The following is an 11,536-nucleotide window of genomic DNA, read 5'->3' as shown; positions in this document are numbered from 1 at the left end:
GTTGCTACACATGGCCAGATTTCATTTTTTCTCATTGCCATGTAGTATTCCATCATATAGATAAACCACATCTTCTTGATCCATTCGTCCGTTGATGGACACTTAGGCTCTTTCCATGTTTTGGCTATTGTTGAGAGTGCTGCTATGAACATTGGGGTACATGTGGAACACTCCAATATTTAGAGGTCAAGTAGATAAAGAGAAGCCAGCAAAGGAAAATGAGGAGAAATCAGTAAAGTAGAAGAAGAACCAAGAGAAAGTGGTGTGCAGGAAGCTGAGTGAGGAAAGTGTTTTCAGACGGATGGAGCTGTTAACTTGTCAAATAAGAAGAGAGCTGAAAATTGGCTCTTGGATCTGGAAATATGAACGTCTCTGGTGGTCTTGCCAGGATCAGTTTCTATGGCTGGGGAAGGGAGAAAGAAGAGGAGGAGAGACAGAGAGATGGCGAGTATAGACAACTCTTTGAAGGAGTTTTGCTACAAAGAAAAGGAAAACAATGGGGTGGTAGATGAAGGGGGACATGGACTGAGAAAGAAGTTATTACTACACATAACAAGTAAATATATACATGGAAACCTTGTATTTACATATAGAATTTGAATTTATTTTGATTGACAATGAAGTCTAAAATTTCATATAGTGAAAAATCTTCAATAGGCTTGGTAATCTTAGCAATACCATTTATATTTGAAGAAGACTTAGTTAAATATGAGTTGGTCTGTGGAAGATGTGTAATTTTAAAGGTTGTTTCTTTGGTTTAATTTGGATTTGGAATTTCAGTTAACCCTTTCCAATAAGAGTCCCAAATGAATATTTACTTAGCAGTGATAGAAAACTTTATCTTTACAGAGTGCTTATCAGTCTCTGTATCAGAACAAACAGAAGAGAATGAAAATGTCATTAGCAGAGTAGGAGGGAATTAAAGCAAAGCGGTCCCAAACCAGGGAGACTGAGTCTCAGAGCATATGTGGGATCTAAGTGTGAAACTCACCTGCAGCCCTCCACAGCACTAATTGTCAACCTCTTGGGCTACTTGACTCTCTTTTGCTTTATCTTCATTGTTTTTTATCTCTTTCTACATTGGAACATTTCTTCTGAACTGCTTCTAGCTTTCTAGCAGCAAAATCTTTCACATCGGAAGGATTTTATTTGCCCTCCTGGGGTTCCTGACTTTGGAGAACCTGTTGCTTGTGCTGGGCTTCACCAACCCAATTTCCTTTTCCTGCTGGGAAATCCAGCGAGGCTACATGTCCTAGCGAGGTCTCTTCCAGCCTGTGGTTTGGCCCTTGGGAAAACCTATACACCATCCTCCATGCTCTCTCTCTGTTTGCCGACCACAGGAGGAAGGTACCCTGGAAGGGTCTGGGTCCTGAAAGGATTGTGGAGCAGAACACCACCGCTGAGCAACATTACACCAGGGCACGAGCAAGAAATGAACTTTTATTGTGTAGAAACTCTGATACTTTAGAGTTCTTTATTACAGCCATGAGCCTGTTCTGATTCTTACACACTCCTTTGGATGAGATACAATGCGTTTTGGCTTTGGATTCAGACTTAAAACGTCTAGAGGTTAGGGGTGAGGCAGAAGCATGATTTGATTTGGAAGCATAGCTCACATGCAAGGACCAGTTTGGGGGGCACTGTTGGCACTGACAGGGCCACACTGGGAGGCAAGCGACTATTTAAAAAAATCTTAAATAACCTTTCTGTACCCTTCCAGGACTCTTTTCCTTTGAGAGCTCAAGCTACCTTCAGGCCCTCAAAGCGTCATGGAGTATGAATGGCAAGAGAAACAAAATCTTCAGTAACTATCCTGTGTCAGGCATTTTTCCTTGCATAAACATTTAATTTTTACAAGAATCCAATGCGATAGTAAAGATTAACCTCAGTTTACAGATATTTACCATCAACTGTAGTCATTATTCTTTTTGATAACCAGTTTGTCCAAAATTTGGCCAGTGGAACTCCTTTTCCGGTTGGCACCTATGTAATTTTGACAGCGCCTGTCATTTTCCTTTTAATCTTCGATTGTTTCCTTACTTTCCAGCGCTACAAAACTCTTCTGTCTCAACTTGTACTTTTCCTGCCTCTGATCTGGAATGAGCTATTTCTCCATGATGGCCAGCTTCTTTTAGAGAATAATACTCACAAATTAAGACCTGGTACTTATTGCTACTGGTGTGTCATTACTCCTAGGACTTTGAGTGGGTCAGAATTATAAGTCATGAATTTATATTGATACTTCCAATTCAAATTTAACATTACATTTCCTTTGAGTTTATATTCATATCCTTTTCTTTTACACCAAAAATCTTAGGGTTTTTTTTTTTACTTTTATTTTTGTTTTAGAGAGATAGAAAGAGAGTGAGAGAGAGCATGAGCAAGGGGGAAGGGCAGAAGGGGTGAGTGAGACAGAGCAAGAGAGAGAAAGAGAGAGAGAATACCAAGCAGGCTCCATGCTCAGCACTCAGTGTTGAGCCCAACATGGGGCTCAATTCCATGACCCTGCCATCATGACCTGAGCTAAAATCAAAAGTCAGACACTCAACCAAATGGGGCATCCAGGCCCCCATGAAAATCTTAGCTCTTAAATCACAAAAACATGTTTACTTGTTTGCTTTCTCTGACAATATTCATAAAATAATTTGTTACAGTACCATTATTACTGATAAAAATAAAATAAGGCAGTTGTTATTTCTATGCCATTCTTTCTGTCCTTAGAGTATATCCCATTGTAAGGACAGTAGGAACATACAGTCATTGTACCATGTTCAAAAGTCACTTAAAAGGATTCTTCTTGTGTAGGCACTTCTGCTACCAACTTCAGATACAACTGGATTTATGTTTCACTTTGTTTTCAATTTTACAGTTTGCTCTTTTTGCTATTTTTTGAACATGTAAAGGCATTCACATGGGCCATATTTCAAAGCTATATAAAAAATGGTCAATTCAGTGAAGTGTCATTTCCATCTCAATCCCTTACATCCTTTACCTTTTCCCTTCCTTCTGCCCTCCATAGCTAAGCCTCTTTTAAAATTAGTTTCTCATTTATCCTTTAGGGTTTGTTTTGTTTTGTTTTGCAAAAGAAACAAAGGTGACTACTTTGATAAACAGTTTATCATTTCCTCAAAATGTTAACATAACCATAAGGCCCAGAAATTCCACTTTTAGGTATCTGCCCAAGAGAAAGGAAAACATACATTCACATGGAATTTAGACATGAATGGTCATGGCAGCATTATTCATAGTAGCTAAAGAGTGGAAACAACCCATATTTCTATCAGCTGACAAATGGGTAAACAAATTGTGATATATCCATATAATTGAATATTATTCACCTGTAAGAAGGAAGGAGGTTCTGATACACTACTACCACGAGGATGAACCTGGAAAGCATTATGTTAAGTGAAATGACTCAGTCACAGAAGACTGCACCGTGTGTGATTACATTGCTATGAAATATTCAGAATAAGCAAATCCTTATGGACAGAGAGTAGACTGGTGTTGACCAGAAGCTGTTGGTGGTTGGGATGGGGTGGGAAATAGGAATTGACTGCTACCAGTTATAGGGTTTCTTTCTGGAGTGATGAAAATGTTCTGGAATTAGATAATGGTAATGACTGCACACCCTGTGACTATACTAAAAACCACTGTATTGTACACTTTATTTAAAATTTTGTTTTAATGTTTTATTTATTTTTGAGAGAGAGAGAGAGAGAGAGACAACATGAGTAGGGGAGGGTCAGAGAGAGAGGGAGACACAGAATCCAAAGATAAGCTCCAGCCTCCGAGCTAGCTGGCAGCATAGTGCCTGATGCGAGGCTCGAACCCATGAACCGTGAGATCATGACCTGAGCCTAAGTCGGACGCTTAACCGACTGAGCCACCCAGGTGCCCCTGAATTGTGCACTTTAAAGGGTGAATTTGTTATATGTGAATTTTATCTCAATAATGCTTTTATAAAAAGATTAATATGTATATATGTTTTTTTGCTTCCTTAAAAAATTCATTTTAACATTTCATTTTATTTTTTGAGAGACAGAAAGAGACCACAAGCAGGAGAGGGACAGATAGAGAAGGAGACACACAGTCCAAAGCAGGCTCCAGGCTCTAAGCTGGCAGCAAAGAGCCTGATGTGGGGCTCAAACCCACAAACACAACATCATGACCTGAGTAGAAGTCTGATGTTCAGCCGATGGAGCCACCCAGGCACCCCCTCCTTTCCTTGATTACAAAAACGTGGCAAGCTTTTTGTAATATGCATTTTTCAGCTTCCTTTTTTTCACTTCCAAATAAATCTTGGAACTTGGATGAATCTTGAAGGAATCAGGCTGAGTGAAAAAAGCCACTTTCAAAATTACATACGTTTGATCCACTTAACATAATCTTGAAATGACAGAACTATGGAAAATGAGAACAGGTCAGTGGTTACCAGGAATGGGAAGGGGTGTTGCTATAAAACGATAGTAAAGAAAGACCCTTGTGGTGAAGGAGTAATGAAAAACTATATTGACAATTTAAAAGTATCATAAAATATTATCTTCTCAGATTTATGTGAATACATTTAAAAGCTTGAATGGTAAGCATGATTTTCTATGAGAAATACATATTTTTCAGAACTTATTAGAATGCCCCAGAAGGCATAGATAAGACAAAGAAACCAATTACAATGAGAGAAAAAGAGATAGCAACAAACCCTTCTCCCAGCAGTGTAGTCCTAGATAGATTTCACAAAAAGCTTCTGCCAAATTTTTAAAGACTGTGTAATTCTAGTATTACATATGTCATTCCAGAGCACGGTCAAAGAAAGAAGGCTTCCAGAGTCTTCTGAGAGAGAAGTATAACATTAGCTGCAAGAAATCCTGCAAAATATACTGAAGAACTATTATAAATAATAAGGAATTCAGGATGTGGTTGAGAACAAAATTAATATATTTCTTTTCTTNGAGGGGCTGTACCAATTTACATTCCCACCAAGAGTGTAGGAGGGTGCCCATTTCTCCACATCCTCACCAGCATCTAGAGTCTCCTGATTTGTTCACAAAATTAATATATTAATATTAGAAAAATAAAAGGCCTTCTTCTGTATGTAAAACAATCAGTTAATAAAGGTAAATGGAAAATCCCATTGACAGTCACACACAAAAAAGATTTTTAAAAGTGTAGGATTAAACATAACAAAAAATGTGCAAAATCTCTGGGAAGAAACTTAAAAATGTACTGGGGGACACACACAAAAAAAGATCTGAGTGAGTACAAAGGAACTGCCTGTACCTGAATAAAAGGGTAATATCAACAACAACCTAATAAACATAATGTTGCCAAGAACGATACATTTACTGATCTCTTCTTTGTTCCATTCTAAGCATACTGACTCACTTAATTCTCACAACCCTATGAGATGGGCGGATGAGGAGACAGACACAACAAATGAAGTTAGGTGACAGGGTCATACATCTAGTAAATGGAAGAAGCCCTACAATTTTTAAAAAAGTATTTATTTATTTTGAGAGAGAGAGAGAGAGACAAGAGAGAGAATAGGGGAGAGAGAGAGAGAGAGAGAGAGAGAGAGAGCGTGAATCCTAAGCAGAGTCCATACCATCAGCATGGAGTCTGACATGGGGCTTGATCATGACTTGAGCCAAAACCAAGAGTCAGGTGTTTAACAGACCAAGCCATCCAAGCACCCCGAAAAGTCTTACAATTTAACCCCTGTGCACCACTGCCTGAATTTTTCTCTTAGTTAACTTAAAAATTGAGATATAATTCACATACTATAACATTCATCATATTAAAGTGTACAATTAAATAGTTTTTAAATATATCAAAAAAATTGTGCACCATTCACCATTGTCAAATTCTGGAATATTTTCATCATCCCTCAAAGAAATCCTGTACCTGGTAGCAGTCAGTCCCCATTCCTTCATCTCCCAGTCCCTGGCAGCCACCTATCTACTTTCTGTCTCTAAGGATTTGTCTATTCTGGACATTTCATGTGGATGGAGTCATATAATATGTGGCCTTTTGTGACTGGCTTCTTTCTCACAAGGTATTGTTTTTAAGGTCCCTCCATGTAGCATATACCACCACTTTATTCCTTCTTATGGTTTAATAATGTGTCATTGTATGGATGTACAACATTTTGTTTATCCATTCATCATCCATTCACATTTGAGTTGTTTCATTTTTGGTTACTATAAATAATGCTGCTATAAAGATTTGTGGACAAGTTCTCGTATTAATGTATATCTGCATATATTTAAAATAGTTAAAGATTTTGTCCAGTAAGCTCAGTGATTGGGCTTTTGGTTGCTTTCTCCCCCTGTGTATAGGTCATAGCTTCCTGTTTCTTTTCTTTTCTTTTTTTATTTTTAAATGTTTATTTATTTATCTAGTTTTTTTCTTTCTTTCATAGTTTATTGTCAAGTTGGTTTCCATATAACACCCAGTGCTCATCCCCACAAGTGCCCTCCTCCATGCCCATCACCCCCCTTCCCCTCTCCCCTACCTCCATCAGCCCTCAGTTTGTTCTCAGCATTCAAGGGTCTCTTGTGGTTTGCCTCCCTCCCTCTTCCCCTGCTTCTTTGTACGTCCCATGGTTGATTGTTGAAAAGGAAGCATTTCTGATGATACTGTGAGGCAGCTCTGGAAGTCAGATTCTCCCTGGGGCTTGTTCTTGTTGCGGTGTATTGTCACAGTGGTGTGTTTGCTTAGTGACTTCTCTGAACTCTTCAGCTTTATCATCGTGGCCACTGAAGATGCTGCTCGTTAGCTCAATGATCAGTTAATGATGGACAAAGCGTTCCCTCAACACTGAAACCAATTAAATCTCCCTGGTCTTTGCCAAGGACCTCTGTGTGCCTGTTAGAGACTCATTCAATAATCGCCCATGTAGTTTACAGGTCTGCTTTTAGCCTTGTTAACTACTTGCGCAAACCTCAAGGTCAATCAGAGGTGAGAGCTTAGGACATTTTCAGGTCTGTTTTTGAACATGTTCATGGTCCTATGCATGTGCATGGCTGTCTAGATTCCCAGAAATAGACCTGAGATTTACAAAACCCCTTATGGGCATCTCATTCCTCCATCTTTCCTTTAAAGCTTTTGGATGAGTTCTTTTTATCTGCCCCACCTATTATCCGTTGCCTCAGGCTACTGTCCTAGTAAAACATTCAGAAACATCCCTGTTCCCCAGAAACATTTAGCTCTGGGTAGGTTTGAGTGAGGTGGTCTAAAGACAAGTCTCTTGAGGGGAACCCCCAGACAGATAACATGATGGCTTCTCTTTGGGAATAAGGCTCCAGCCCTGTTTTCCTCCTTCCAACCCTGGGAATGTGGGCTGTTACTTGTCAGGCTGTCCTGAGCTGGAAAGTGGAAAATGGGACTAAGGTAAGTAAGTTAAAATACACGATGTTTGTTGCCTTTCCTGAGATTCAGCTATTTTCTTGCCTAAATATTCCCCAGGTTGCTGCAAGCCTTTGGCTGATACCCAGAGTTTTGAAAACGTTGATTCTGACTTGTTTTTTTTGCCGTTTTTTTCTCTGCTTTTATGCTTTTTTTTTAAAATGATCTCTTGGAGGTCCCCCTTCTGCTATTTCACTCTCTTAATTTTTACACTTAAGAGTATTTCTAAAATTTGCGGGGTGAGCGTTCCGTGAGTTGGTTTTAAAGTTCAAATGAAGAAATAAATAATACAGAATAAGTTGAAAATCCTCCAAAAGAGTAATGATTTAAGAATAGTCTTACCTAGGCGCGCCTGGGTGGCTTAGTCGGTTAAGCGTCCGACTTTCGCTTGGGTCGTGATCTTGCGGTTCATGGGTTCGAGCCCCGCGTCGGGCTCTGTGCTGTCAGCTCAGCGCCTGGAGCCTGTTTCCGAGTCTGTCACTCCCTCTCTCTCTGACCCTCCTCTGCTCACGCTGTCTTTCAAAAAAGAAAAGGAAAAAAAAAAAAAAAAGAATAGCCTCACCTACAACTGGCTGGCTCAGTCAGTAGAGCCTACAACTCTTGATCTTGGGGTTGTGAGTTTGAGCCCCACATTGGGAGTAGAGTTTTTTTTTTTTAAAAAACAGCTCCCCCCATTATTAAGAGATATATTAAAAGTACAATTATTAAAAGAGTGTAATACTGGCAATAAATAGATCAATGAAACAGAATTGTGAGTCTAGAAATAGAACCAATTTTTATGATAATTTAATAATACCAATGGTAGTGCATGTCAGTGGAAAAAAAATTAAGTAAATTTACTAGCATTAGGGGAAAAAAAGTTGGATTCTTATCTAACTTCTTACAACAAAAGAAATTCCAAATGTAGCAAAGGTTTAAACATAAAATGTAAAATCATTAAATAATGAGAAAATAGCTCTGAGTGGTCGTAAGACTAGGGAAGTGACCTAAATATCCATCAAAGTAAAATAGATAAACGCATGTGGTATATTCATACATAACAGTAATATACAATAATGAAAATATATGAGCTATATAGCTTATCTACAACAACATGCTTGAACTATAGAGCTTATATGCAACAGCATGCTTATGTTAACAATATGAGTTAAAGACATAAGACATTAATGGATACTCCAATAATCCTAGAATATGAGTCCACTTATATGGAATTAAAAATAAACAAAATAAACTATATTTTTATAGATGCATCCAACTGTGGCAAAATTGTAAAGAAGCAAAGAGAAATAATTACTACAAAAATCAGGATGGTGATTACCCCTGGGTGATGGTGGTACCATAAAGAGGGAGGGACCCATGGAGGCTTCTGGAGGTGATGGGAATGCTCTGATTCTTGACTTGACTAGTGACTATGTGGGTGTTTATTTAATAGTTATGCATTAAACTGTTCATGGGGCATCTGCGTGGCTCGGTTGTTTGGACTTTGGTATGGTCATGATCTCATGGCTCGTGGGTTTGAGCCCTGCATTGGGCTCTGTGCTGATAGCTCAGAACCTGGAGCTTGCTTCGGATTCTGTGCCTCCCTCTTTCTCTGCCCCTCCCCCACTCATGCTCTGTCTCTCTCAAAAATAAAAACATTAAAAAAAAACTGTTCACATAGATTTATGAACTTACCTGTATGATTGTTATATTGAACCATAAAAGAAGGAAAATTACAAAGAAGGTACAGTTGATGTATAGCATTTAATTGTACCTTGATATATTTTTATTTTGAAGCTATTTCTATTTGTTGTAGTTCAATCTTCCTAGATTACCCTAGATTCCATAACATTTAGAAGAATATCTTTTTTTCAAGAGATTCTGCAGTCCACTTTCCAGAAATGCTACAACATCAGTAATTAAACCATATCAGAGAGACATATAGAAAGCTGCATAGCTGAGTGGCTCTTATAAAAATGTCATTCCATTGGTGCCTGGGGCAAGCCAGGCTTTCCCTTTCTTCAGTATAGTCTGGATTTTACTTGTAGATTGATATGAAGCTGATCTCCAATCCTGGGTGCATAAGATTAAACTTATTAACTCCTGGATGGAGATGAAATTTACCTTTCAGGGCTGGGTCGAAAATAAAATAAGGTAATAAATGGTGATTACTATGGATTGTAATGAAGCAAAACAAATAATAGCATAAATGATTGCTGTAGAATTGAATAATAATATTCTTCTTTGAATAAGTTCATGGGAAATGATTTTATAAAATGAGTTTGATGTAGGGTACCTGAGTGTCTTATTTAGTTTAGCATCCGACTTTGGCTTTGGTAATGATCTCACAGTTTGTGAGTTTGAGTCCCGCTCTGGGCTCCACAATCTCTTACTTTCCCTCCTTCTCTCTCTCTCTCTGCTCCTCTCTCATTCTCTCTCTCTCTCAAAATTAATTAATTAATTAAAAATGGGTTTGATGTAATTGTCTATTGTTTCATTCCATTTGCTTTTTTTTTTTTTTAAACAGTGTATCCTGACCTTTCTTTCCCATATACCCCAGGACATTTGTTTACTCATTATACACTAGAGGGAGGCCTTTTCCAGTTGTGTTCCTCATCAGAGCCTTTGTTTTCTGCATGGGAAATGGACTTCTCCAAGGCTACTATCTGATTTACTGTGCTGAATACCCTGCTGATTGGTTCACAGATATACGGTTTAGCCTGGGTAAGTACACCTGACCATGTCCAGGGAATATCCCTTCCCATAGCCTAAATCACCATCACCTTCCACCACCCTACTGCAATAGCCCACAGTGACTCCATTCTCCTCTCCCTGCTACCGGTCTTTCCTCTATATAGCAGTAGGAGAGCTCTTTGAAAAACATGTCATTCCCCCCCTCCCCACTAACCCCAAGAATCCTCCAGAATTCTATTAGTCACGATAAAATACAAATTCCTTACCACTGCCTCTGCTTCTGCCACCCAAATATTATTGGTCCTGCACAATTTCCCAGCCCCATTTCCTGCTTCCATCCATTACTGTGCTGTAGCCTCAATGGCCTTCCTACTGGGCCTGAAATGATCAAGCTGGTCTGGCCCCAAAGCTTTTGAACAGACCATTCCCTCTGTCTAGAATGTTCTGTCCACGTATATTCATGGGGGTTGGTCCCTCACTTTAGGTCTCTATCAGTTTGTGCCTCCTCAAAGAGGCTTTTTTGACCATGTAATCTAAATAGTAGAAGACACTAATTGCTGAATTTTTTTTTTCATTATCTGCAAGAGGAACTCAAGTCGGGAAGGTTCAACTGTACATTACTTTGTACATTAAGATTATCCTTAATTCTCTTTACATCACAAACCCTGTTCTATCCATCAGCCTGCATAAGCTGCATATGGCTCGATAACATGTGCCCACTGGGCTCACTTCTCCCTCACTGCTCTTGTCCTAGTCTGAGCAGGGATGACTTCTTGCTGGGAACGCCATAGTGACCTTCAAACTAAACTTCCTACTGCTGGTGCTGGCCTTCAGTGGCCCCTTTTCCACGCAGCAGTCAGCGTTGTTAACATTTGAAAAAACAATGACCAGGGGCACCTGGGTGGCTCAGACGGTTGAGTGTCTGATTCTTGATTTCACGTCAGGTCATGATTCCAGGATCACGAGATTGAGCCCCGCATCAGGCTCTGCACTGAGCATGGGGCCTACTTTAAGAGTGTCTGTCTCTGTCTCCCTCTGCTCTTGCTCACTCTCTCTTTCTATCTCTCTCTGTCTTAAAAAAGAAAAAAAGAAAGAAAAGAAAAAAGAAAACACAAATGATCGGAGGATTAGTTATATGAATTCTGATACACACGTACAGTGGAGAGTTCTGGAGCCATAGACAGAAACAAACAAAATAAAACAAAACAAGGAAGTTCTCTGTGTACTCCTGTGAGATGTCTCCAGAATATGTAGTTACATAAAAATAAAGTGTGAACAGTGTATATAGTATGCTACTTTTCATGTGACCATGATGGAAGGAAAGCGTGTGTGTGTGTGTGTGTGTGTGTGTGTGTGTCTAAAACTGGAAAAGGGAATATCAGATTGATAAAAAACTAATTTTAAAAAGGTGACATGTAGAGTCTAGAGAAAAGACAATGGGATGGTGGGTGAGCTTCTCTTT

General features: G+C 39.1%; 1 protein-coding gene across 1 annotated transcript in view; it reads left to right on the top strand.

Moving 5' to 3' along the window:
* The window catches only part of SRD5A2 (steroid 5 alpha-reductase 2), a gene marked incomplete at its 5' end in the record, with an annotated part of 37,865 nt that overhangs the window by 17,762 nt on the left and 8,567 nt on the right, over positions 1 to 11,536 (top strand). The window contains 2 exons of the mRNA XM_077772790.1: positions 9,178 to 9,189; positions 9,941 to 10,104. Of these exons, the coding sequence (XP_077628916.1) occupies positions 9,178 to 9,189; positions 9,941 to 10,104 (176 nt within the window). The remainder of the gene's footprint in view (positions 1 to 9,177; positions 9,190 to 9,940; positions 10,105 to 11,536) is intronic.

The sequence above is a fragment of the Crocuta crocuta genome, unplaced genomic scaffold, assembly GCF_008692635.1.
Source record: "Crocuta crocuta isolate KB4526 unplaced genomic scaffold, BGI_CrCroc_1.0 scaffold363, whole genome shotgun sequence".
In the NCBI taxonomy this organism is placed as follows: Eukaryota; Metazoa; Chordata; class Mammalia; order Carnivora; family Hyaenidae; genus Crocuta; species Crocuta crocuta.
Note: the sequence above shows the minus strand (reverse complement) of the source record. Positions and strands in the feature narration are given on the sequence as shown.